Consider the following 27,261-nt stretch of genomic DNA (forward strand, 5'->3'; position numbering starts at 1 on the left):
ACACATCATTAAGACGACGGACATCAATCTCTACTTGAAAAATTCCGGAGGTTCTCTCCATCTTAAGCCTTAACCACGCGTTTCTACAGTGCGTCATTTTGCCACAATTATCGCGATATTTTAATCACGAGAAATGTGAGATGATGAAAGCGAAAGCGACAGTCGCAATGAAGGGGGGACCGACTGGACGTGTGTAGCGAATATTCACTATATTTGAATTTGTGGTTTCGAATCCGCAACACCTTCTTTTGTTGTCGTATCGCTTCACGCAATGATAAGCTGATAAGTACTCAGTATAAGTAATGGGCAGATCAAGAACCAAGGTTTCTTATCACTGATACGTCAGTAAACGGATGAAAGACCTCTGTACAGCGCATCGAAGATAGCGAGAAGTCTCTCATTTCTATTTCTTCTCTCTCGTTTATTCCCTCTCTCTGCAAAGCAGCCTTTGAAACCCTAAAACTCCTCGGATTGCGAGCTCAGTTTGAGAGCTGGAAAGTCCAAAATTTGGCCAATTGAGCTCAGATTTGTGACTCAGCTTTGCTAAATTGGGATTGATTTGCGTATTTTCTGTTTGAGTTGGGCGTTTCCTTGGCTTTTCAATTGAAAACTCTCTACTTTTTTCGGTTTTGGTGGTTTGGTCTCTGGATCGGTTGGTTTTGGAATCTGGAAGCTCCAGAGATGTCCTCTTTGAGCAGAGAATTGGTATTTCTCATACTCCAGTTCCTTGAAGAAGAGAAATTCAAGGAGTCTGTGCATAAGTAAGCCCTCTCCGCTCTCTAAACTTATTTCTTTATCTGCATGAATATGGTTATAAGTAGGTGCTGTTTTAGGTTCAATTCAGTGGTGGTTTTGTGTGTGTTTATGAAGATTATTTTGAGACGCAAGCTTCTCTGGGTCGTAGAATATACTAGGGGAAAGGAGAATCAAGCGAGGAGATAAATTTTGAAAACCTCAAGTATTGAGTGTGTTTATTTTTCCTGAATGAATAAGAATTTGTATTATCATGACTAAGGTTTGTTTAAGAAAATTGCACTAGATGTGTTGTGCGGTTTTGTTTGTGGGGTTTAAGGAATATGAAAATGCTATGGTTTGTTCGGTTTCTTGGTTGTGCTGAGGAATGTGAGGATTTTTTTTCTTTTGTTGAGTGAATATCATGTTTATTCGTAAGTTTCAAAAGAAAATTAGATATGATTATTCCATTTCAAGTAAGAACGAGCTCAATTAACACGTGTTATAATGGTGCCACATGAAGGAGAATTCAAGAATTCGAGAAGTGTATCAAAAGAGATTCTTGTCAGTTTTTGAACAAAGAAAACTCTAAAATTAAGCCAGATGGTTAAATTGTGTTGGTTGAGTGGAGGATTTTTTTATTTTTGGTTTACATTAATCGGCATGATTTAATTAGGAAGTAAATATATTGGGCAGTTTTTTCCTAATATTTTTTTCTCCTTAGACTCGAGAAAGAATCAGGATTTTTCTTCAACATGAAGTACTTTGAGGAGAAAGTTCAGGCTGGAGAATGGGAAGAAGTTGAAAAATACTTATCTGGATTTACCAAGGTTGATGATAACAGATACTCCATGAAGATATTCTTTGAAATCAGGAAGCAGAAATATCTTGAAGCTCTTGATCAGTATGCTGAACTTAGATTTGTTTTAATGTTAAGTCTATTAGTTTCTTTATAGTTGAAAGAATGTGATTTTGTTATCTTTGGTTTTTTTATTACAGGCAAGACAAGGCTAAGGCTGTTGAAATCTTAGTAAGTGATTTAAAAGTATTCTCAACATTTAATGAAGAATTGTACAAAGAAATCACTCAACTCTTGACTCTTGGAAATTTCAGGTAATCCTCTTTCATGATAAGTTATTTACATTATCTAGCCAGGGGGACCATGATAACTTGTTATACATTTTTGTAAATTTGGTTTCTGAGAGTTTGCATAGAAAAAAAAAAAATCTCGTTATCAAAGTGATTCTTGTCTCTTTGTGAGCTTAATTCATTGATTTGTATTGGTTAAAAATTTGTTCACTTCTCCAAAAGCCGAACTGCCAAAGCAACTCAACTCAACTCAACTAAGCCTTTATTCCAAAAATTTGGCCAACTGCCAAAGCAACATTTTATTTTTTTTTCACTTTTCCCATATTTTATCATCTAAACAATAAAGGAAAATTTGTGCTAGATGAATGCTGAATTCATGGTATTGCCTGCTTTGCATATGGGAATTTATGAAATTGGTGAACAGCATAGTTTGTTAAAAATTATTGCTCTTTCTCCTTGATACGAAAACAGGGAAAATGAACAGCTATCCAAGTATGGTGATACAAAAACAGCTCGTAGCATAATGTTGATAGAGCTGAAGAAGCTCATTGAAGCAAATCCTCTTTTCCGCGATAAACTTGCCTTTCCTACTCTGAAGTCATCCCGATTGAGGACTCTAATTAATCAAAGGTAAAGTCTAAAAAGAGAGATGCTTTTTCTTTATTCTCTATATATTGTGCTTGAGTTATTGTGTTTAGCAAGAAATCTATATATTTTATGTTATTTTTATTGAATTATTTTTCCCCTTGATTGGAAAAATTGGTTATTAAATTAGCTAAGCTTGAGTTCACTTTTTCGCACTTTTAACATGTTAATGTTAGGGAAGCTTCTTTCTCTTGTGAAATTGTTACTGTTTTTCATCTTTGTTTCAGCGAAATAGTTTTTGGCCTTTTAATGCCAATTTTCTCTTCTTTTCTTAACCAATGTATTAATTAATAACCATAGCTATGAACTTAGCCAGTACAAAGCTATATGAGAGCAACCAATTTTTCCAATTCGGTAGTTCATCTCTTATGTTCGTCCTTGCATATATTTTTTTTTCAGCATATTGCTGCCATGATTTATATCATTGCAGTTTTTCTAATTTTTATTATTATATGTGGCTATTTGGTTTTTGCAGTTTAAACTGGCAGCATCAGTTATGCAAGAATCCGAGGCCAAACCCTGACATTAAGACTCTATTCACCGACCATACATGTACACCTCCAAATGGTCCTCTTGCTCCTGCACCTGTCAACCTTCCAGTTGCTGCTGTGGCAAAGCCTTTGAATTATACATCTCTTGGGGCACATGGTGTATGATATCTTAAATCTTAATTTTCTAATGCAGGCTATGGTTGTAATTTTAGAATTTTAACCATTGAATACTTTGCATTTTCAATTTTTGTACATAGACCTTTCCACCCTCTGCTGCAGCAGCTAATGCCAGTGCGTTAGCTGGTTGGATGGCAAATGCTTCTGCTTCTTCATCTGTTCAAGCAGCTGTTGTCACTGCATCATCCATTCCTGTTCCACAGAATCAAGGTTTTGCCTTGATATATACTGTTAAGCTGAAACAATTTGAAACTCCTAAATTTTGTACTTAATCATATATTGTAATGTTTGCTACTGTTGATAATATGTCAAATAACGAACTGGAGAAGTTGACTTAACTTTTTGCTTCTCTCCAGTTTCTGTCTTGAAACGGCCAAGAACACCACCAACAGCTCCGGGTATGGTTGATTATCAAAGTCCTGACCATGAACAACTAATGAAACGTTTGCGGCCTGCCCAAACTGTTGAGGAGGTAATTTCAAATTAATTTTGGTCCATTTATATTATCTGATTTTTTTTTTTTTTTTTTTTAATTTTTTTATCATTCATTTTGTCTTTATGCAGTTGAACTGTTCTAAGGTCTGATTTCTTTGTTTCATCTCTAAAGTTGGGTAGACTCCCTTATTTCATTTTTCTAGGTTACATATCCAACATCTCGGCAGCAGGCATCTTGGTCTTTGGATGACCTGCCAAGGACAGTAGCTTTAACTCTTCATCAAGGTTCAGCTGTCACGAGCATGGATTTTCATCCTTCTCACCATGTATTGCTTCTTGGTATAATGATAATCTTTTTACATGGATTAGACATTCTATATTTATTTATTTATTACTATCCTTTATGACAAATTGTGTTGCTTGGGCAGTTGGTTCTGCTAATGGTGAGGTTACACTATGGGATGTTGGGCTACAGGAGAGGTTGGTTTCAAAGCCCTTCAAGAATTGGGAAATGACAGCCTATTCATTGCAATTTCAGGTTTTATGATATCATCTAATATATTTGTTTCCATTATGTTTTTGGCACTTTACTTTGTCCAATTATTCATTTGTTGATGTACTCTGTTTATTTGCTTTGGCTGCAAATGAAAGTCTAAAAGAATTCTGTATTACACCGTGTAATGTGGTAGCTATTTTGGTTTTCATTGGATAGATATGTTGCTGGACTTTTGTTTAAAGTGATAATTATTTTGAATCCTCATATTTGAGAGTTTCATGCAGGCTTCCTTTGTCAAAGATACACAAATTTCTGTCAATCGTGTTACTTGGAGTCCTGATGGAAGTCTTGTAGGTAGGTGCCTTTAACAAATACTTGACACTTAAAGTTTCACTTTTAGTACCTTATCCTTTTTGTTGCTACAGGCGCTGCATTTAATAAGCACTTGATTCACCTGTATGCTTATACTGGGTTAAATGATCTACGCCAGCAATTAGAGGTGAGTTATTACCTGCATTTCAAGTGAGGCAAATATTTTGTCTTCCTGTTTTTAGTTTAATTTCTTTTTTTGACAGATTGATGCTCATGTTGGAGGCGTTAATGACTTGGCTTTTGCTCATCCAAACAAACAACTGTGTGTGGTAACCTGTGGAGATGATAAGCTGATAAAGGTAAGACTTACGAGATTAATTTTCATGAGAGGATTTGTTAAATTAGAGTTTCAGTATTATCTAATAAAAGATATGAGACAGGTGTGGGATTTAGCAGGACGGAAACTGTTTAATTTTGAAGGTCATGAGGCTCCTGTCTATTCTATATGTCCTCACCACAAAGAAAATATCCAGGTATCTCGAGCAAAATGAAAGCACTAATCTATTCTTGTTTTGTGCTTTCACTTTCACTGTCTAGGAGGCAGCTTTGTAAATGTAAGTGAAAACTAATAATTTACTAGTAATTGGTATCTTGGTTCAGTAGTAGTGGACGTGATTATCCCAAGAGCAGTGATTCATTTCTGGACTTCTAGAATTTGGAAATGCATAATACCTGTATTGACTAAGCTTCTTTTGGTGAAATTTCCATAAACTTAGTCTATTCTACATGATCTCAAATCTATTCGGGCAGAAGAAAATCAATTGTCTTCTGAAGTTGTGCCTTGTACCATCTCTTTCAGTCATCTCAAATTGCCTATTTCCCTATTAACACCACATTTTCAATTCCATGGCCAACCACTATTAGAATCTTATTCATTATGGTGCTGCCATTCTGTTTGATGATGTAATATCTGTTATGTGTTAAATTAACTATATCAGTAAAGATGTTTCAGTAGCATTAAACTTTTCTGGTTGTGCACTTGCAGTTCATATTCTCAACTGCTATTGATGGAAAAATAAAGGCTTGGCTATATGATAATATAGGATCTAGAGTTGACTATGATGCTCCAGGCCGTTGGTGCACTACAATGCTTTACAGTGCTGATGGTAGTAGGTAAGACCATTGATTTGTGAAGTTAAACATCAATGCATTCGGACTTGTAAATTTGATTTTTTTCATTTCTTCCAGATCTTTTTCCTCCCCTTCTTTCCTGCATATTGTTATTGTTACAAAGTTTTTGATGATGTTTTCCTTATTTAGTATCTTATTGTTTTATTTTGGATTTCTACAAATTTTTTGTCACTTCTGGTCCCTTCTTTCAGATTATTCTCTTGTGGAACAAGTAAAGAAGGGGATTCTTTCTTAGTTGAATGGAATGAAAGTGAAGGAGCAATAAAGAGGCATTATGTTGGGTTTAGAAAGAAGTCAACGACGGGTGTAGTGCAGTTTGACACCACACAAAACCACTTTTTGGCTGCAGGGGAAGATAGCCAGATAAAGTTTTGGGATATGGATAATGCCAATATGCTTACAAGTACAGATGCAGATGGTGGACTACCGGTTAGTTATTTGATTGATTTTGTAGATCTTTTGCATTATACATTTTATTTGATAGGCATCTAATCATATCAATTGCTTCAGAGTCTCCCTCGCCTGAGATTCAACAAAGAGGGAAATCTACTTGCTGTTACTACTGCAGATAACGGATTCAAGATACTTGCAAATGCTTCTGGTCTCAGGTCATTGAGAACCGTAGAAACTCCAGCTTTTGAAGCATTGAGATCGCCTATTGAATCAGCTGCTATCAAGGTTTCCTTGATTTGCTTTATTTTATGTGATTATTCTTCTGGCGAAAAAAAAAAAAAATTAAGTACTGAGATCTATAGGGAATTCTTTGCCCATTGATTAGGTTTCTGGCACTTCTGGTGTTACAAGTGTCAGTCCAGTCAACTGTAAAGTGGAAAGGAGCTCTCCTGTCAGGCCTTCTCCAATTCTTGTATGGCTTCTACACATTTTAATTCTGGTTTTTTATTTGATTTCTTGGATTAGTTTATTTTTTATAAGAAGGCAATATCATTTGTGGGCTTGCAGTATCTTGGTTTATAGTTCAGCATGTCAGAAAAAAAAAAGGGGGATTGTGCACTGCACATGTTAGAGAAAAGGTGGTCACCTAAGTCTTAGAGAAGAAAGGTCACCTGCAAGTTAGAGAAAAGGGCCATCCGCTTATCTATTCCATTTTATTGATGTGATTGGTTCCCAGACACACTTCAATGTTTTATGTTGTTGAGGCATACATTTATTACTTTGCATTTCATGCAATGTGGACTTCGTTTCTCACTGTAGATTGAACAAAGTGATCTCACAATAAAATCAACCTCGTATTCATGGTCTCTGGTTTATGATGATTGATGATCATCATTGCCTAAAGAAACTGTTTTAATTTCTTTCATACTATAGCAGTTTAGTTGCTTTGGTGGCAAAGGATTGATTTTACTGTTTTGGCTTTCTTGTCCAAGAATGGGGTTGATACCTTGAATAGAAGCATGGAAAAGCCCAGAACTGTGGATGATGTAATTGATAAAGCAAAGCCGTGGCAGTTGGCTGAAATTGTGGATCCTGGTGACTGCCGAATGGTTACCTTGCCTGACAGCACAGATTCTTCCAGCAAGGTCTGTTAAGTTTCATTTTGTATTATAGTTTTTTTAGGTGCTTTTCTACCTGATAGTGCTACAATAAGGTCATTTTTATCTAGGTTGTTCGACTTCTGTATACAAACTCTGGTGTTGGCATTTTGGCACTCGGGTCAAATGGAATTCAGAAGCTGTGGAAATGGACACGCAATGATCATAATGTAACTGGAAAGGTAATATCTTGTTAGCAATAGTTCATGTAATGATTTCCATTCTTTTTTTCCCCATTATTTATGTCAATTGTTCCTCTAGCTTTTTTATTTTATTTTATTAGATTGCTGAATGGATTTCTGAATTTTTCTGTTTTTAAAGGCCACTGCCAGTGCCGTTCCACAGCATTGGCAACCAAACAGTGGTCTTCTTATGGCTAATGATGTCTCAGGTGTTAACCTTGAAGAAGCAGTCCCGTGCATAGCACTTTCAAAGAATGACTCATATGTAATGTCAGCTGCTGGAGGAAAGGTTTCACTGTTCAATATGATGACATTCAGGGTATGTATTCAATTCACTTTGATGTAAACATCATCATCATGGTTTTTAGTGTTCACAATTATTCATTGTTTGGTGGGCAGGTAATGACAACATTCATGTCTCCTCCTCCTGCTTCAACCTTCCTAGCATTCCATCCTCAGGATAATAACATCATAGCCATTGGAATGGAGGATTCAACTATACATATCTACAATGTTCGAGTGGATGAGGTGATGCATTGCTTAAATAGATATTCAATCCTAACCACTCCTTCCCTTTCCAAAAAAAAAAAAAGACAATAAGAGAAGGATTTGTCCCCTAGTGGAATCTGACTTGATATCTATGCATTGCTTTTGTAGGTGAAATCAAAATTGAAAGGTCACCAGAGGAGAATTACTGGTTTGGCTTTTTCCACCAATCTCAATATCTTGGTTTCTTCAGGTGCTGATGCTCAAGTAAGTGGGAGGCAGACTTTTGCTTATCACTCGCCACTATTTGATTAGCTTTTATTTGAATCTAGGCCATTTAGTGAACTAAAAAGTTATCAACTCAATTAATGCCTAATGAAAATTTGTCAGTGTGCAAGCACACACACATACTAGTTGGTCAAGTTACAATTTGAGAGGGCCCTCTGTGTGCTTCTTTATCTTTCATTTGTTGGGGTTATCTCTTTTGTCATGTTGTCAACTTGTAGCTTTCTTTGTTAGTTTTACTTGTTGATATATTCTTCTTCTCATTTGACGTGTTCACTTATAATAAGCAGTGATTTCAGATGAATGCCATTTGTCGTGGATATTATTGATGTGATGGAGCAAAGAGTTTTGCAAGAGAGGGGAGGCAGGGGGTTGGTGGTAAATTGTCAAGTCGTGTCTTGGGGTTCTAGAATCATAGTATCATGCAAATTCGAACATATTTTCAATCAATTGTTACTCTTGACAACCAAATTTCACCATCTACAGCAAAATGTTTCTCTTAATTGCTGTCTTCCATGGAATGGCATATGCACCAATTGGGTTGCAGAACAATGTTAGTTTTTTATGGTACCAGTTAATGTGTTGACTATTTCTTCTGCAGCTTTGTGTCTGGAGTGTTGACACATGGGAGAAAAGGAAATCAGTTACGATTCAAATTCCAGCAGGAAAGGCACCTAATGGTGACACTTGGGTGCAGTTCCACTCTGATCAGACCCGCTTGCTGGTGGTACATGAGACCCAGTTAGCAATATATGATGCCTCTAAGATGGAACGTGTCCGGCAGGTAGGAGATTGATGTAAATATTTTACATGCAGTTGCATTTAGAAGATTTAGTTAAGATATTCCTGTGCTTTTCTATTTCAGTGGGTACCTCAAGATGCATTATCTGCACCCCTATCCTATGCGGCATTCTCTTGCAACAGCCAATTAATTTATGCTGCATTTTGTGATGGTAATGTTGGGGTATTTGATGCTGATAGCTTGAGACTAAGGTGCCGAATTGCTTCATCAGCATACTTGTCCCAGGCAGTCTTGAATGGGTAGGTGGTCTTCAGTCTGCTTTATTGAGTTCTCAGCTACATTGTAACACCTTTTTCATAAGGTGGTAGATATTGAAATCCCATTTAATGCATGAGCCGCATTAAACCCTTACAAATTTATATGCACTTTTTCTATCTTTACTTTTTACAAGATTATGTTGATTTTGCCTTTTTATCCTTACATTATGTATATTATTTTGTAGAAGCCAATCCCTTTACCCTCTTGTTGTTGCTGCACATCCCCAAGAGGCCAACCAATTAGCTTTAGGGTTGACAGATGGGTCTGTTAAAGTGTTGGAACCCACAGAATCAGAGAGGAAATGGGGATCAACTCCTCCAGTGGATAATGGGATGCTAAATGGCAGGACTACATCATCATCCACAACAAGCAACCACACGCCGGATCAGTTGCAGAGATGAAATTCCTTGTATTCTACTTAGGTTGCATCTGTAATTTACCAACACAGAATTTAGGTTCCTAGTCCCCGTATGTTCCTTATCAAAGGTAACTTAGGACATTAATGATTAAAGTTGCTCATTCTTGTATACTAATGTGTAGTTAGCAGTAGCTATTTGATTTTAGCCGCGCCCCCAAACCCCACACCCACCCCCCACCCCCCCCAACATTCACTGAGTGATAAGCTCTCTCCAACAGTTACTCTATTGATAATTTGTTTTGCATTTAAATAAACTCAATTGTGATTGTGATTCCCTTGTATTGCAGCAAAATCATTGCTATTAGTCAGGAGCAGGCAACCTATTAGCAGTAAAAATTCTGCAGGAAATTTTATTTTATTATATTATGAATATATCATGCTTCTTGAAAATAAGGTTTAAAAAGAAGATTTCAAGTGGGTGATAAATGAGATTAAACCATAAAAAAATAATTAGAACATGATAATGAAAGCAAAACAATTGAACTTCTGGAAACTGAAATCCATCTTCATCATGGAATAATATCTGGTAACAAAATACCATCTCTATCATACTCAAGGATGCCGGAAAAACTCAGTGGCCTGCACTTCTCTCCCATTAAAATCCTCTTCTTGCATAGCTCTTTTCCATCTCTATCTTCCGTTTCAGATGGTTTTCCTTCGTTACCCTGCCTACTTGTAAACTTCGTCAACGACTGAGACATCTCGAAGTTCCAGCGACACGTCAGTATTCTTGAGGGAACTCTAGGCAAGTTCACAGTATCACTAATATTTCGAGTAGATGGCACTCTAGCTAGGCTGCGGGTACTTGCCTGTTCTCCAATCACTACATCTGAAATTCTGCCAACGCCATTTTGATCACTTGTGTTTTGGCAACCTCCAGCGTTGTTTGCTCTCTTGTGAAACAATCTCGAGAAAGATAGTGACATTTTCAGAGACTTATCTGCCTTTCTTGGCTGCCTATTGTTTGGTATATTTTCCTTGTTTGGTCTCTTCTGCTCACCATCTTCAATCTCCAAAGGTTCCTTAAACGAATATGACTTGGATAATGGAGACTGATCTCCAGTCCCATCAGATTCATCCTTTATCGAGATTTTTGCCTCTGCTACTGCTAAGCCATCTTCTTGATCACGATCGTGAACATCACTAATTTGAACCTTGGAGTAAGTCCTAGGTAATTTGTTGCTGTTAAAGGCGCTAGAGAAGATGGAGCTAACCTTCTCCCACTTGTTTTTCTTGCCTCTGGTACGATCGTTACCTCTTTTTTGCATGGTCTTGGCCAAGAGTTTTGGAATCTTGATTCTAATCTTGGTTTGGGAAATGGTGATACTAGAGAAGTAGGAGTTTGAGTTTGAATCAATGAGAGCCCTACGAGTATCAGGATTTTCTTGATGAGTCATTTGCCTTACGTGAAGTGCAGTGGCCTCCAGAAATGAAGAAGAAGAGAAACATTGAGTTTTGAAATGAAATGTGGAAAATAAAGAGAGAGGAAGAAGACGTGGGTTAGGGAGTTCCTTTCTTTGTGGGATTCGTGGGTTTCCCATTTTCTTGTTTTAAAGTAGGTTTGAAATACAAGAGAATAATAGGCTAGACCAGTCAAATGGACGGTAGAAGATTAGGCTGTTTATAATTTGATTTGGGGAAATTATTGAATGCACAATCTTCACTCACAATGATGTATTTTCTATTCTCTATATAATTCAAGGAAAAACTATTAATTTGTAAGTGAGGTGCACATGCATTAGGTATAATTTACCTTAATTTCACTATTATACAAAATTTTACTTTTTTAATAAAAAATAATTTATATATGAAAAATATTTTTTATTATTTAATTATAATATTAAATTAATAATATATATTTATAAGTATTTTTAAATTTTAATAAAATTATTATAATAAATTTAATATTATTAAAATGTAAAAGATTAAATCGTTTAATGTTCAAACCATAGAAATTAAGTTTTAAGTTCAATTAAATTCTAGGAATTATATTATATTTAATGTTAATAATAACGGAAAAGATGTTTTAAAATAATATGGGCTGTAAAAAGCCTATTTTAGGCCCATGAAAGTAAAATGGGCCCAGAGATAATGAAACGAACCTCCGAAACGCAAGAGGATCAAAACAAACCCTAGAAGAAACTTAAGCTGCTTTCCTTCTACTCTTGCTCTTCTTCTTCTCATCCCTGAGAGAGAGCGCCACTCTCCCTTTCGTTTCCTCTCTCCCTTTCTCTTGCGATTTCTACTCTCTCTCTCTCTCTCTACGCGTACTCGCTTCTCTGCTGATCAGGTTATACTTCTTTTTCTTCTTAATTTATCTCCTATATTTGTAATTTTTTCAATTTAATTGGATGTATTTTTGTATTGGGTTTTAACGATTTTTCGTTTTCCTATTATTTCGTAATTGGTAGATTGGATTTATTATTTCCACTTTTTTTTTCTTTCTCTCGTGTCGATTGGTTTTAATTTTCGATTAATTTCAGTGTGTTTGTGTTTATGTATATGTTTCTGATGAATGGTAATTTGATATTTATATTGTTGTGTTGAGCAGGTGCAAATTTTGCGACCAAGATGGCGACTTTTGCCAAACCAGAGAACGCTTTAAAGCGAGCTGAAGGTTAGTTATAACTTCAGGCTTTGGTTCTTTCTTAGGACAGTTTCTATGTTTTTCTTCGTTTCTCTGGGGATTGCATTTTGACTGTCTTAAAACTATTGATGTTGGCATATGTTTCAACTTTCAATTCCTGTGTCTTTTGTCCTTTTTTTCTTCCCCTTCTTATTATGATTTGAAGATCTGAGATGGTTTTGATTTAGTTTGATAATGAAATTGACTCTAATTGCTGAATGTGGTAATGGATTCCGTGATAAGGGTGCTGCACGCATACTGTTGTACTAGGGAACTGGATATATGCCGCGCAATTTACAAATTTTCATCACTTGACCTGTAAATGATCTCTTCACTTGTACTGATTTGTGGTTGCAGAGTTGATAAATGTGGGGCAGAAGCAAGATGCTTTGCAAGCTCTGCATGATCTCATCACCTCAAAGAGGTACCGAGCATGGCAAAAGACACTTGAAAAGATCATGTTCAAATATGTGGAGCTTTGTGTTGACATGCGGAGGGGAAGGTTTGCAAAGGATGGTTTAATACAGTATCGCATAGTGTGCCAACAAGTGAATGTAAATTCCTTGGAGGAGGTAATCAAGCATTTCATGCATCTCTCCACTGAGAAAGCTGAACAAGCTCGTAGTCAGGCACAAGCACTAGAAGAAGCTCTCGATGTTGATGATCTTGAAGCAGATAAGAGGCCAGAAGATCTGATGCTTAGTTATGTCAGTGGAGAGAAGGGAAAGGACAGGTCTGATCGTGAACTTGTTACCCCGTGGTTCAAGTTCCTGTGGGAGACCTATAGAACTGTGCTTGAAATATTACGGAACAACTCAAAGTTGGAGGCATTATATGCGGTAATTCATGTTTTGAACCGAAAATCGTTTTTGGTTATTTGAATGGTTAGACTCTATTCTAATCATAATACGTGTGCATAGTGCCACAGTCTAGGGTAAAAGTATTATCAACCTTAATGCATATTGTGCTAATTGAACAATCTATAAAATGAAATCAGAAACCAGAACTTCTCACTCAACTTGGTAATTGTAGATGACAGCACATCGAGCTTTCCAATTCTGTAAACAATACAAACGGACAACAGAATTTAGGCGGCTGTGTGAGATCATCAGAAATCATTTAGCAAACCTCAATAAATATAGGGATCAAAGGGACCGGCCTGATCTGTCAGCCCCAGAGAGCTTGCAGCTGTACCTTGATACACGATTTGAGCAGCTGAAAATTGCTACTGAGCTTCAACTCTGGCAGGTGTGCGAGTTGTTCCATTTATTTGTAGATATGGTGGTTATTTGTTCTCATTATTACACATGAAGAAGAGGTTGTTCTTTAATGTTATGGGTAAAAGCTTACTCTTTTTTTCCCATATTCTTTTTCCAATTCTCATTTGCAGGAAGCTTTTCGGTCCATTGAAGATATTCATGGATTAATGTGCATGGTCAAAAAGACTCCTAAGCCATCTTTGATGGTGGTATACTATGCCAAGTTAACTGAGATTTTCTGGATGTCATCAAGTCATCTTTATCATGCATATGCATGGTTCAAACTTTTTTCACTTCAGAAAAGCTTCAATAAGAACTTAAGCCAGAAGGATTTACAGTTGATAGCCTCGTCTGTTGTGTTGGCTGCGCTAGCAGTTGCTCCCTATGACCACACTCTTGGCTCATCTCATCTGGAACTTGAAAATGAAAAAGAGCGCAACTTGAGGATGGCCAATCTAATTGGGTTTAATCTAGACCCAAAACCTGAGAGTAGGGAAGTGGTAATGTGATTTATGCTGTTGGATTTGATGTCAGTTACCTTTTTTTTTATCTTAATATATACATCATCATTATTATTGATGGTTTCCCCATTCTTCACATTTTCTTTCTGCAGCTGTCAAGGTCATCCCTTCTGTCTGAACTGGTAAGTTTGAATTGCCAGTCTTTTATTACTACTTTTTTGTCCTTCATGTCCATTATATATAAGTTTTGGTTGTAAAGAAACCTTATTGTTCTTTTTTTTTAATTAAATAAGGCTGTCCAATTGTCCCAGATAAGCATGCTTGTTGTATTGGTCATCATCATTTAAGTCTGATAAATATGTAGCACAATGTTTACCTTCTTTCTAGCAAGAATTTGTGTGTTAATTTTTGCATCTCAAACATAAGATATAGCAATTGTGTACATGTATAGATGTTTTATAACTTATGCATTATCTGTAAGTTGATTTCCTATGAAAATATGTGATAGGTTTTTTTCTCTCAATGCTTTCTGACTTTGATGCAATTTTAGGTTTCCAAAGGTGTATTGAGCTGTGCGACGCAGGAAGTAAAAGATCTTTACCATCTTTTGGAGCATGAATTTCTCCCACTAGATCTTGCAGCAAAGGTTCAGCCACTGTTATCAAAAATTTCAAAACTTGGGGGAAAACTTGCTTCAGCTTCCTCTGTGCCAGAAGTGCAACTGTCTCAATATGTCCCTGCCCTTGAGAAGCTTGCTACCCTAAGGTTGCTTCAACAGGTATACAGATTTTCCTCTTTTTGTTGGGTTTCTCTTCTTCTTTTGTTATTTATGCTTTTCTATACTTTTCCAGGTGTCTCAAGTGTATCAGATGATGAAAATTGAGAGTTTATCTCAGATGATCCCCTTTTTTGATTTTTCTGTTGTCGAGAAGATTTCTGTTGATGCTGTGAAACATAACTTCATAGCTATGAAGGTTGACCATATGAAGAGTGTCATATTATTCACTAATGTGGTATGTTCAATTTCTGTGTTTGTTTCTTTTAGATTGTCATTGCTTCACTCTCTCTCTCTCTCTCTCTCTCTCTCTCTCACACACACACACACACACACACACACACACACGCTTGTGCGTGTGCGTGCACAAACTCTGCATGCACATGCATAATCTTAGTTGATAAATTTTATGACCTGCATTACTTCTTTTGTGGGACTGACGCTTGTCCTGTCTTCATTGCATTAATAACTCTAAATTGTTTGTCCTGCTTTTTTTGGTTTTTATAATTTTGGTGTGATCTGAAGTTTTATTTCATTCATTGGATTGGCTTTTTCAAGGGTCTTGAATCTGATGGATTGCGAGATCATCTTGCAATTTTTGCTGAATCCTTAAATAAAGTAAGGGCCATGATATATCCTCCAGCAAAAAAATCTTCGAAGCTAGGTGAGATTTTACCTGGATTAGCGGAGATTGTGGATAAGGAACACAAGAGACTCCTTGCTCGGAAATCAATTATTGAAAAGAGGAAGGAAGAACAAGAACGTCAACTTTTGGAAATGGTATGCAGAGCATAGATAGCTTGATCATTTATCATGGCCTGCAACCTTCTTATTGAAACCCTCTTTTTTTTTTTTTTTTTTTTTTTTTAAGGAACGAGAGGAGGAGACAAGAAGGCTGCAGCTGCAGAAGAAAAGAGAAGAGGCAGAGCAGAAGAGGCTTGCAGCTGAAATTGAGCAAAGGAAGAACCAAAGGATCCTCCAGGAAATAGAGCAGCGAGAACTTGAAGAAGCACAGGCTTTGCTTGAGGATGTTGACAAGCGAAGTAAACGGAAGGGGGGAAAGAAGCCAATTTTAGAAGGAGTGAGTTCAAAATCTAATTTCATTTTGTTTTTAATTAATTTAGGTAGTTTCCCCAATGGTAACACTTTATGCTACACAGGAGAAAGTGACAAAGCAAACTATAATGGAAAGGGCTTTGAGTGAGCAGCTCAGAGAGAGGCAGGAAATGGAGAAGAAATTACAAAAATTAGCTAAAACAATGGATTATTTGGAAAGAGCAAAGAGAGAAGAAGCAGCTCCATTGATTGAGGCTGCTTTCCAACGACGATTGGTAGAAGAGAAGGCCCTTAATGAACGTGAGCAGCAGGTATCTTTTTAAGCTTGTTATATATACATTACAGAAGATAGCAGTGGTCATTTATTTATGTCTTGTAAATGTTTTAGTATGCCTCTAGCCTTCTTAAATTGTATTGTCTCTGAAATGGTTATTGTTATGTTTTTGTTGAGTGTAGTTTATGGTGGGTGTCTTGTTATTATTTTCCATTTATTATGCTATTTGTCATCAATGTTGCAGCTAGAGATTGAACTAAGCAGGCAGCGCCATGATGGGGACCTCAGGGAGAAGAATAGGTTGTCTCGGATGCTGGACAACAAGGTCGGTATATGATTTTGCTGCATGGTTATTTTTGAGGTCATTGCTTAAAATGAATTTGGTTTCTGTTATTCTTTTACAGATGATATTCCAGGAAAGAGTGATCAGCCGGCGACAAACTGAGTTTGACAGGCTTAGAGCAGAGAGGGAAGAAAGAATCAATCAAATCATTCAGGCCCGAAAACAAGAGAGGGAGGCTAAGAGGAAGAAAATATTCTATGTGAGGACTGAAGAAGAAAGACTGAGAAAGTTGCGAGAAGAGGAGGAAGCTCGCAAGCATGAAGGTAGATAGATAATACAAAATATTATTATCCTTGTCAAGCTCTCCAAGTATTCTTAAATATTTTCTTATTTCAGCTTGTTGAACTGGTTTTTCTGAAATTGATTATTGTATTTCTCATTGGTTTCACCTCCTTGCATGCAAAATCCCTCATTCTTTATGCCAACTTACCCTCCTAGTTTTTGTTTATGTCCAACTATATTTTCCTTTTCCTTCATGACATCCTAAATGCATACTGACATTTTTTTGAACCATCTTTTTGAAAAAAATAATTATATATAAACTTTGTCATCATCTCATTCGGCATTTACAAATATGCAGAGGCTGAGAGACGAAGGAAAGAAGAAGCTGAACGTAAGTCAAAATTAGATGAGATTGCTGAGAAGCAGAGGCAGAGAGAGCGAGAACTAGAAGAAAAAGAAAGGCAAAGGCGAGAAGCTCTGTTGGGGAGAACAGCTGATGGGCCTTCTAGGCCTTCTGAACTTCCTGCTGGATCTCGTCCAGAGCTTGGAGCTACTGCTCCTGCAGCTGTGACATCCCCTGGAAAGTATGTGCCTAGGTTCCGGCGAGAGAAAGAAGGCTCTGGCCAGGCTCCTCCAGATTCTGACCGGTGGAGCGGTGGAAGCACTAGGCAGGCTCCTTCAGATCCTGATCGGTGGAGCAGTGGAGGCACCAGGCAGCTCTCTTCAGACGCTGACAGGTGGGGCAGTGGGGGCACAAGGCATGCTCCTACTTCAGACACTGATCGCTGGGGCAGTGGTGGCACCAGGCAGCCTCCTGCAGATTCTGATCGCTGGGGTGGTGGCACAAGGCCTGATGATCGTAACCCACCTGGTGATAGGTGGCGTAGCAGCAGCTCAAAGTCTCCTTGGTCATCATCTAGGCCACGCGAACGCTGATCTTCCGAGTTTTCAAGTGTGGGCATATTGAATTCCTATGCGCGAGAATGGCAATGATTTTTGGTGGATCAAGATTGAAATTTTGTCCAGGAATCCCCAAGGAATAATCGTTTTTTCAAATTTTGAGACTTGCAGTTAACGGTGGTCTCCTTTTCTATTATTTCTTTCTCTCTCTCTCTCTCTCTCTGTCTCTCTCTCTCTCTCTCTTTTTTCCCCTTCTTCTAGTATGGTGAGCTTTGGGTAATTATTGAGTTGTAATTTGGAACTCTAAGACTTGGGATAGTTGTTTTATTCCTTTTTGACTTCAGATTTGTGTTTTCTTAGTTGCGTTGGGGATATGATCCTGATGTTGTTTAAGAGTTTAAGGTGCTCAGCCAGTGTTTTCCTGGGTAATTGTGGAATGCCGTATCCTCTGTTTTTTTAGTCAGTTATAGTAGATTTGTTAGGATCTTGGCCAGTTGAGTTTATAATAATTATTTTTAAGCATGCTTGTCCTGTCTCTAAGCCTCCTCTTTTAGATATAAGATTTGAGTGTTAATTCTTGAATTCAAGCATGGCAAGGCGGCTTCTTCATCCCCCATTCTCTTTCTTTTCTGTCTTAAGGATTTAAACGAACAAATCTAGATTATTTATTCTTATTTTCCTTTTTTCAACTTATTGGGCACTTATTTTTGTACTTGTAGTTAGATTTATTAGAAGATTACTATTGGGTGTCGGCAGATCGCCAAGACATTGATCACTTTGCAGCTGTAAACAATTTCTGAGATACTCTGTTAAGGGTCCTAAATAGTGTCCTCTTTGAGAAAAATCAATGTTCATTTATTCATTCCATGCATTACAAATAGGTGATTTTAATAGTTTTATAATGATCTGATGTTAACATATATAGATATGAGATGAATCTCATTTGACAAAATTTAACTCGCCATAGGTAAACATATGATGACTTTTTGTTACTCTTCTATTTACTTTTATAAGTTTAGAAAAAATTTCACTTTTATAAAATTTAAATATTAAATAGAAAATTTAAAAGTTAAAAAAAAAAAAAAAAACTTTTTGCCGTAAAAAAAAAAAAAAAGCTTATTCATTGAAGAAAGAAAAAATCTCCAATTCCATCTTTGGAACTTAGGCCATTTTGTCTTCGCCTCTTTTCACCTGGTTAAAGTGTGAATTGAAATAAATTGATAAAAATTAAATTTAAATTAATTAATTTAAAATCGAATTTTTAAATAAATAAAGGACTTTTAAAAATTTTCAAATGTTAAATTTAATTAAATTAAAACAAAAAATTTTTGTAATTATAATCCTATTAAATCAAAATCATTATCTTGATCTAATTCAACTGGTTGGACACGTCTATCCTCATTAAATGTGGAAAGTGGGATTCTTCCACTTTTGCATTCGGAGTTCTCTAGTTGTTGGCTGTTGGAAACCTATTGGCCAAAAAATTCGGGGATGAGATGCAACTGAGTTGTGGGGAGTTCCTTTGTGCATTTGGGGCAGCCTTTTTACCTAGGTTACTGGTAAAGCATAGAACATTCAATGAGCACGTCCAGTTTGGAGTGTGATTATTTTAATTTATTAATATGATTCAATTGGTAGGCACTTTCAATTTGGCTAATTAGCTTCTTAGTTCATGCATAATGCTTAATCAGTTATCACCTCCATAACCTATACTGCCCTTTACCTTGAGTCAAAGGCCGCCAGGTTGGAGTGGCCAATTATGGTTTAAAGTTAAGGCTAATCATGATTGGACCGGAAAAAAAAAATTAATTTTAGTTCACACTGAACTAATCGATTCAGGCTTAAAATCCGTTTTGATCAATTCAAGTTGGATCAGTTCAATTCTAATTTCGAACCACACCATCACCGAATTTAGGTATCTCAAACACTAATATGTAACTTGGGTCTGAGTTTTGTATAAATAGGACATAAGCTCTTACCTTTCTTGCTCCATATAGTCTTTTCCTTTCCTCTTTTGCCTTTTTAACACTACATTTAAAATGTTTTTGATATATTTTTTGATGGGTTTAGTAACCCATGCGTCAGCCCTTGATTCTTGCCCTAAATGTGGTAATATGGAAGTCCCATACCCACTAAGTACAGGTGACAATTGTGGAGATCCTAGGTACGGAATCTACTGCAAAGATGGTGCATTAGAATTCTTGTCAGCTAAAGGTTTTTATTATAAGATCCTCAGCATTAACCCTAGTGCTTATAAGCTTGTTATAGAACCACCCAAGATAGAGAAAAACACGTGTTACTCTTCTGATCTTGGTTTTGAAGGGTTAAGGCTTGATGAGAATTTGCCTTTCAATATTTCTACCCATAACACTGTTATGTTATTTAACTGCTCAGATAACGTTCTCCAATCACCAATGAATTGCTCATCAACCAGCTTTTGTAGGCAGTTTGAAGAGGAAGAGCAAGAAGGAAGTGGATGCAAAGGTACCCTCTGTTGCCATTTCTTGAAAGATGCATCAATAACCCAATATATGATTAGGGTTAGGGTTGGAGGGTGCACTGCCTATACTTGTGTTCTGGATATGAAGCCTGGAGATCCAATTGATGCATGGAACTATGGGATTGAGCTTCAATGGGTGCCTCCAAATTGACCTTTTTTAAGGTCATTATGTTTGATAATGTGGCCTCATCATGGTACTTGTTATGTGTGCTTTACCGTGTTCATCTTAATTTGCTTCCTTTTAGTTCCTTTCTTGGGTATCTTTCTGTTTAATAAGAGAACAAGCATCTTGTTCCTTTCATTTTCTTTCTTCTATTCTATAATCTTGATTGATTCAATTATGCTTCTTCTTTTTTTATTAAAAAAAAAAATGATAAATAGCATCTTCAGGCCTGTGCTTTCAAATACGAAAGGCACCAAAACTGCCAAAATAAGTAACTAAACACTTTATACAACTATTAAACTAATCCATTCAAGCTTCTAGCATGAAAAGTCCTAGGCTCCATTTATTTTTTTTCTTTTACCTTTTTGAAAACTAAATTTTTAACTTTTGGTGAATTCCCGTACTTGAAATGAAAAAATTAGAAAATTTTTATTTAAAAAAAATAAAAATCAAATATGATTACATAAGAATTCGCTTAATCTGATTCTATTGAGAGGGAGAGAGCTATAAAGTTGGTCCCATGGGGAACTAAATTGATTTAGTATCTTGCTAAAAATATTGAGCCCAGAAAGCATAAATGGGAATAGGGGTCCCTCATCATATATAACCTTCATGTTCCACTCCACAACTACTTCACACAATTTGTAATCATTAATTCCTTTTTGTGTATATACAATTATTATATTTAATGTATCTTAACACAAAATATCTAACGATAACATTATATTACCGCTTGGAAAAGCCACCTCTGCTTGCAACATTCCACAAACTGGCCGAAGATGCTTCTTGCCTTCAGTAGAGGCCATTTATGATTTGCATTTTATTTTATGACCTCAAAATTCAATATCATATGGTACGAGGAAAACACCTACGAATAACAATTCACGAAGGCTAAGCAAGACCTTAACTCTATACGATACCAAAATGTAGACAACACCAAATTCTTATATATTTTTGTTTGTTTCCCTAAAATATTGTCTCTGAACAACAAGTGAAATGAACAATGATGCAATATTTCCACTTGGATTCAAACACAACAAAGAAGCTGCTGCGACGAGCACATCACTATGCAACCTTCATTTTTACTTACAACTTCAAGCTGTTAGCCATCAAACTATCACAAACATATCTATCGGGCGGCATTTCTGTCCCCTGTCAGTTTTAATAAAAGCTGGAAAAAACCAGAGTCGACAACCAGTTGTGAAGCGAAACACCTAGGCACTATATCTCTAACTCATTTCTCATACATCTATTACAATCAGCACCAGAAAGCAAAAAAACCACGCATGCATGCTCACACTTCCAGCCAAAAAAATATAATTTTTACTCTCACCAGGTGATTTTCTATGCAGTCACTGTAGGTCTGCTCGGTCTTTTCCCTTCCATGGCATCTTTCTTTTTTCGACAGTTAGGGCAGAGGAAGGGGCCTTCCCATGGCTTTGATCCAGGTGAGAAAAAAGACCCTGAGTTTACTGATAAACCGTCAGTAGGGGTTTGATCTACTTGGCATACAGCACATCTGTATAGCCCAGAGTTTGTGTTTGAAGGAAAATCTTTACCCAACCTGCATTTGCATCATAAAAAGTTGAGAGAGACTAATATTATGTACTACACATCTTCAAGTTGAAATAACTTCTAAGCTCCTAGTTCCTACTCTGGTAATAGCTGCAAATCTAAAAATCAAAGCATCTGAATAATGCAGCAGGAAAATAAGGTCCTCTTTTAGGAAAGATCCAGTCTTTACTTTCTCTCACACACATTTCTCACATAAGCTATCACCATAAGAAAAAATTCAAAGCATCTGAATAATATCGGAGGAACCAATTAACAAACCTTTCTGCAAGCATAGCAGAACCCTCTTCAAACAACTCCTCTACCACTCCTACAGCAGAAAGCTTATTTGTTGCTTTGCTCACAGAATTTATATATTTCTTTCCAAACAGAAGTGAACTAAGCATGTTTTGCTTCTTCCTTGGTATAGAAGGTAAGACGGGGACATCAGATGGGATAATATCAACAACAAGGCATGTTGTATCATCCTTCAGCCCTCTTGACCTTAAAGCCTCCTGCAGAGTAAGAAAAACAAATATAATAAACACAACATTAGTGGCAAACAAAATGCAACAGTGAACATTTACAAGATATCACCTTAACCACCAACTTGGCAGCAAGCTCTGCAGGTAAACCTCGACAAGACTTTGCAGCCATGTCAGAAGATAATGCATCCCAGATACCATCAGAAGCAATAATGAGCCTTCCCCCAGCACTTGATAGCTAAATAACCAGAAAATAAATTTTCATAGTTTCACAAATGATGAAAGAGAAGTGACAAAGCCATCACCAACAAGAAAATGACCTCACCTTCACTTGCTTGACATGTGGTATTGGAACAATAAACTCTCCAACATCTGTATCTCCAATTGACCTAGAAAGACATAATCCACCTGGCCAGCAGCGCAAGGGACCAACCTACAGTCACAGACCATCAAGAAATTGAACCAATGAAACAAAGGAAACTGCAGGAGAAAGTGGAAGGAGATGGGAGAAAATAAAAATTTCCTACTGCAGATGATAGGAGATGATTAGGTGATACCTGATTGCCCCCAAATACATTGAGCCTTCCTACTTCACCCCCACTCGCAGTTACACGCTCCCTCTCTTCTGCATTCTCTTCTAACCTGTGATCAACTGTCAATAACGAAACTACACCTCCCTGGGTGTCCAAGATGCATCGTGAATCCCCCACAGAAGCAACAGTAACAGTCCACCCATCTATCACAACAAATGTCACAGTTGTCCCAGAAGTTTCCCCTGCCATTATATCAAAATTATAGATAAGTACAGTAATGAAGAGTTGAAGATGCTAAAAAGAAAATTGAATATTATATATACATACTTTTCTGCTGAAATTCTATGTCAGTTTTCACAAAACCGGCTACCAGTGCTCGAGGAAGGGCTTGAAGCCACTCTTCCTGACTGATTTCTTGGGGAATTGCACTCAAAACATTATCCAATAAATTCTCCTTCGCAAAGATGGCAGCTGATATACCATTATGTCCATCAAAAATCTGTCAACAATACCAACATAATGAATCCCTATAGAATATGAATCAAATCAACATAAGAATTCCTATGGGCCTAAAATTACTGCAATTTTCTAATACTTCCCCACCTGATCAATGAGAAAGGGTAAGAAAACAAAATTAAAGTACAAAAAGATAGTACCGCAAAGACAGAAAATGATGTTGACATATCCCCAGGAATTCTCTGGCAGTCAGGTTTTATCAGAAAGTAATCCTCTCCCTTCTTTGCCAATGCAGCTTGTCCATACTTCACAAACGGTTTCTCAACCTTCTCGTTCCTAAGCTCACGACCAATCAAGGTCCCAAGTGGAACGAGAGGGGATTCCATCGTTGTTACTTCAGCCTGGCTCATGGCAGTTTAAGTGTCAACATTTCCACAACCCCAGTGCCAAAACCCCTATCCATTCTCATTAAGCAAATGAATATTTTCATCTTCATATCTTAAAAACATGTACCCTTTACATTTCAATTCAATGCAATTAAAATACATAACCAATTAATTATCAACAAAAAAAAAGGAAAAGAAAATATCTCTAAAAAGGAGGGAAAACACCAAAGCTTGGTCAATATTTTCTTGAATTTCTCATTACCAGAAGAATTGATCTAAACCTTAATATATAATGTTGTCTATTTATCACATAAATCAGAAAAAACATGCCAAATGCTGAGTTGAAGATTCTAGAAATCAATTCACAGCAAAATGTTACCAAAGCCAGCAAACTAACAAACTGAACTTAATCACTGAACTGCAATATTATCACTGAGTTTCAATTTGTGTCAACAAAACACTAGACTTTATTTATTTCAATAAGGTCACTGTTTCTAAATTTTTTTAGAGATTTAACCAAATTTTTTATGTGATGACTAAGTATGACAGCCCTATTAGAAAATAATTATTTGGTTATAATATAAAAAAATGTCCGAAATTCTATTGAAACAAAAATTAAGGTAGAATATTTTGATAATACAAATTAAATTTTATTGATCTTATTGAAATAAATGTAGTCTGTCTTTAGATTACAGAAACCCTTAATGTCAATCCAACAAAGCTGCACCTCACAATTCCCTATGTCAATTTAGAACAATTACTAGAAATTCCCCGGTTAGATCTAATTTGCCCCCATAACAATTCATTACAGACAAATTTCACTAAAATGCATTTTGGAGGAGAAAAACCCAAAAAAAAAAAAAATCAAAGAATTAAATCCAAAATGTGCAAGACAAAGACCTAATCCATCAGAACAGTCCCAGTAAAGCTCCTTCAAAAAAATTACAAAAATCTCACAAAAAGATCTTCAATTGTAATTTTTACTCATTGAATCTCATCAGGAAAAAAAATAATAAGCTAAAAATGGCAGTGAAGAAAATAACAAAAATGTATGAAAATAAGAGCAAAAAAAACCCAAAAACTCACAGTTGAAACATGAAGAGGCCTCAACAGATCCAGCATTGACGAAAAGTGATCTAAAGCCACTCCATTTCTGGTAATAGCCACAGGATTTGAGCTCAGAAAAGAAAGCAAGATAAGAAGAAGAGCCTAATCTAGAGAGAGAAGGGTAGAGAGAGAAAGTGACGCACAGGTGTACAAGCGATTTGATTGGAGGAGAAATCTAGAGATATGGAAACGCGGGTTTTTGTTGTGTTTTTTGAGCTGATTTTGGGACAAACTCCGTTTTGATATTGATGTTTACGTCCTAATCTAATCGATGTTATAGAGGAATAAGCCCTTTACTTTTGCCCCTTCCTTTCCTCTTTATTTAAATTATATATTTTTTTATTTTCAATCATTTCAATTTCAAAAATATTATAAAAAAATATTATTTATTTATTTTAATAAAATTAATTATTTAATCCTCTTCTCTTATAAAATACAACAGTTAATTTTTATATTTTTATTTTATTTATTTTTTAATTTATTCATCCAATTTAAATCATATTTTTTGATAATCAATATATTAAAAAAAAATATTGTTACATGGATTAGATAGTGTAAGAATTAGGAAATAAAATAATTATATAATTATATTTTTTAAATAGAAGGATTGAATGAAGTTTAAATTAATATATCTAATGATTGAAAGTACTAAAGAGTAAATATAATAAAAATATAAGGATTAATTAATATATTTTTTTAAAATACATAAATAAGTAGTTAATTTTATTAAAATAAATAGACCAAATAGTAATTTTCTTAAATATTAATAATAAATAAAATTACAACAATTAAAACTTAATTAATCACAAACTAATTGGCTTTGGCTATATATTATTAATCTTAATAATAATATGAAATATGAAATTTTAATTGTTTATAATTACTTTATTAGATTTATGAATTATATTTTATTAATTTTCCTTTAAAAATGAAAAATTAAAAAGAATACACTATGATATTTTAAATATACAATGATAAACTATTAGAATAAAATCTATAATAGTTGGATTGTGTAATTTTTTTTTTCTTAAATGAGTAATTTTTAACATATATTGTTAAATTATGAGAATTCATTTGATAATATCTAAAAAGGGAACTTAACTTTTTATAAACATGAAAATGCTAATTCACATAGAAGAATTCATGTGCTAATCTCACAAATATGAAATATGAAGATGAAGAAGAAAAATGGTGTGTGTTGGTTGGCAAAAGTTGGTGGATTGTGACTTATGATAATAATGCATATTGCACAAATTATCTAAATTGATTTAGATAAGCAATTGAATATCACAATTACATTTGGTAAAGCCAGCTATAAATTCTTTTGTATTAGGGTGCCATATGATAATTAAGATACACAAGTCGATTCATTTATTTTCAACTTAATTTTAAAGGTGTGATTATAAAAAACTCGAGCTTATATAAAAATAAATTTAATAACTTTTAGATTAAATATTTATATATAGATTTATATATTCTATATATATACTCTAATTAATTTTACAGACGTCTTAATATAAATATTTAATTTAATATTTATTAAATTATTTTTTATATGAGTTTGAACTTATATTAGATATATTATAATTTTAATATATTTTAATAACTTCGTAATCAATATTATTTTTATTTTTTTATTGAAATTATAAATACAAAATTTTGATTTTTTTTCTGGCAAATAGATTATGAGCCCACTAATTTTAGTTTTTTGTTTTATTTTTTGAGTAATTATGAATCCAAAGAGACAATTATTTATCAAAAATAAGTGGTGGCAACAAGATGGTCTTATTCATTGATGGTTTTATTCATTGTCTTTGGGTGGGTATAATTTCTTTTAATTTAAGCAATTATTGCACATCAAGTGGAATTATTAAGATATATTTTCTCTTTTTGCACATGTATGGATGTACTTATTACTAGTAATCCCATGGAAGTTGAAATTCATTACATTAGAATAAATTATTTTAAAATTTTAATTTTGGGAGACAAATCATAATTTAATTATATATAATAAATCGTAATTTATGTTTTCAAACATAATTTTTTGAAAAATAAATAAAAAATTTGACATAAAATACAATTTTCTTAAAAAATTATTATGTAAATTTTTTTTTTCAATGGTTATGAAAGTATAATATGTTGGTTAAGACTAATGTAATATGTAACAGAAAGTCTTTTTTTTTTTTTTATCATAATAGTAAATAATTTTAGAAAAAATAAATTATTATGTAAAGTTAATATATTGTAATAATTAGTTGACTTTCCTAATTGGATAAGAAAAATTATATTATTACCTGATAAAAAGGGATAAAAAAAAAAAAGATAAAAAGGGTGGGGAAAGGAAGGGTATGATAGTAATTAAAAGAGAAGAAAGAGGGCATAAAACAGGGAAGAAAAAAGAAAAGAAAGTGGGGATAAAATCTCCAAGTCTGCAAATGGTGTCCAGAGCTTCCAATGTTGCTTATGGATGAACGAATCCAATCCTCAATTAAAAAAAAGAAGAAGAAGAAGAGGGCGATTACTGACGTGGCCATGTGATAATGGGCTCATATTTGGGTTCAGAATCCAGCTAAGCTGAAATTTAATGCGGTGATTACGTGAGATTCAATTATTTT

At 35.2% G+C, this 27,261-nt stretch overlaps 4 protein-coding genes across 6 annotated transcripts; 3 read left to right on the forward strand and 1 right to left on the reverse strand.

Moving 5' to 3' along the window:
* The first annotated feature begins 356 nt into the window (after positions 1–356).
* LOC110639293 (topless-related protein 3) lies at positions 357–9,841 on the forward strand. The gene is made up of 25 exons (XM_021790183.2): positions 357–761; positions 1,457–1,636; positions 1,732–1,845; positions 2,293–2,451; positions 2,942–3,116; positions 3,215–3,344; positions 3,491–3,606; positions 3,773–3,908; positions 3,998–4,107; positions 4,350–4,419; positions 4,491–4,564; positions 4,641–4,736; positions 4,818–4,910; positions 5,423–5,550; positions 5,760–5,997; positions 6,079–6,246; positions 6,347–6,433; positions 6,954–7,106; positions 7,190–7,300; positions 7,440–7,619; positions 7,700–7,828; positions 7,958–8,053; positions 8,673–8,855; positions 8,937–9,112; positions 9,316–9,841. Exons 1-25 carry the CDS (start codon positions 682–684, stop codon positions 9,530–9,532), a joined length of 3,399 nt encoding a protein of 1,132 aa, XP_021645875.2. The 5' UTR covers positions 357–681; the 3' UTR covers positions 9,533–9,841.
* A 1,863-nt stretch (positions 9,842–11,704) lies between these two features.
* On the forward strand, positions 11,705–17,920 carry LOC110639294 (eukaryotic translation initiation factor 3 subunit A). Its single transcript, XM_021790184.2, has 14 exons — positions 11,705–11,839; positions 12,101–12,166; positions 12,533–13,014; positions 13,208–13,423; positions 13,566–13,934; positions 14,048–14,077; positions 14,446–14,673; positions 14,747–14,908; positions 15,229–15,450; positions 15,542–15,751; positions 15,831–16,037; positions 16,245–16,325; positions 16,405–16,606; positions 16,924–17,920. Exons 2-14 carry the CDS (start codon positions 12,121–12,123, stop codon positions 17,499–17,501), a joined length of 3,033 nt encoding a protein of 1,010 aa, XP_021645876.2. The 5' UTR covers positions 11,705–11,839; positions 12,101–12,120; the 3' UTR covers positions 17,502–17,920.
* A 1,371-nt stretch (positions 17,921–19,291) lies between these two features.
* LOC110639292 (wall-associated receptor kinase-like 20) lies at positions 19,292–20,303 on the forward strand. Its single transcript, XM_021790182.2, has one exon. It carries the CDS (start codon positions 19,505–19,507, stop codon positions 20,114–20,116), a length of 612 nt encoding a protein of 203 aa, XP_021645874.2. The 5' UTR covers positions 19,292–19,504; the 3' UTR covers positions 20,117–20,303.
* A 752-nt stretch (positions 20,304–21,055) lies between these two features.
* Positions 21,056–24,935, reverse strand: LOC110639291 (probable protein phosphatase 2C 5). Of its 3 annotated transcripts, none has more exons than XM_021790176.2 (8): positions 24,626–24,935; positions 23,354–23,554; positions 23,025–23,196; positions 22,722–22,939; positions 22,490–22,597; positions 22,277–22,402; positions 21,962–22,194; positions 21,056–21,692 (listed from the first exon to the last, which is right to left on the reverse strand). In XM_021790176.2, exons 1-8 carry the CDS (start codon positions 24,659–24,661, stop codon positions 21,473–21,475), a joined length of 1,314 nt encoding a protein of 437 aa, XP_021645868.2. In that variant the 5' UTR covers positions 24,662–24,935; the 3' UTR covers positions 21,056–21,472. The 3 variants fall into 3 exon arrangements, with proteins under 3 accessions (XP_021645868.2, XP_021645871.2, XP_021645873.2); XM_021790179.2 differs by having other exon boundaries at positions 23,354–23,608; positions 24,626–24,889; XM_021790181.2 differs by lacking the exon at positions 23,354–23,554 and having other exon boundaries at positions 24,626–24,891.
* Positions 24,936–27,261: the final 2,326 nt, after the last annotated feature.

Source organism: Hevea brasiliensis, chromosome 3 (genome assembly GCF_030052815.1).
Source record: "Hevea brasiliensis isolate MT/VB/25A 57/8 chromosome 3, ASM3005281v1, whole genome shotgun sequence".
NCBI lineage: Eukaryota > Viridiplantae > Streptophyta > Magnoliopsida > Malpighiales > Euphorbiaceae > Hevea > Hevea brasiliensis.

Coding starts and splice junctions, on each gene's coding strand:
- LOC110639293 (XM_021790183.2), top strand. CDS start 682: ATGTCCTCTTTGAGCAGAGAATTGGTATTTCTCATACTCCAGTTCCTT. Junction 1,846..2,292: donor TTGACTCTTGGAAATTTCAG/GTAATCCTCTTT, acceptor ATACGAAAACAG/GGAAAATGAACAGCTATCCA. Junction 3,117..3,214: donor CATCTCTTGGGGCACATGGT/GTATGATATCTT, acceptor TTTTGTACATAG/ACCTTTCCACCCTCTGCTGC.
- LOC110639294 (XM_021790184.2), top strand. CDS start 12,121: ATGGCGACTTTTGCCAAACCAGAGAACGCTTTAAAGCGAGCTGAAG. Junction 13,015..13,207: donor AGTTGGAGGCATTATATGCG/GTAATTCATGTT, acceptor TGGTAATTGTAG/ATGACAGCACATCGAGCTTT. Junction 14,078..14,445: donor CATCCCTTCTGTCTGAACTG/GTAAGTTTGAAT, acceptor ATGCAATTTTAG/GTTTCCAAAGGTGTATTGAG.
- LOC110639292 (XM_021790182.2), top strand. CDS start 19,505: ATGTTTTTGATATATTTTTTGATGGGTTTAGTAACCCATGCGTCAGCC.
- LOC110639291 (XM_021790176.2), bottom strand. CDS start 24,661: ATGCTGGATCTGTTGAGGCCTCTTCATGTTTCAACT. Junction 23,555..24,625: donor GGCCTCTTCATGTTTCAACT/GTGAGTTTTTGG, acceptor GCCATGAGCCAG/GCTGAAGTAACAACGATGGA. Junction 22,940..23,024: donor CATAGAATTTCAGCAGAAAA/GTATGTATATAT, acceptor ATATAATGGCAG/GGGAAACTTCTGGGACAACT.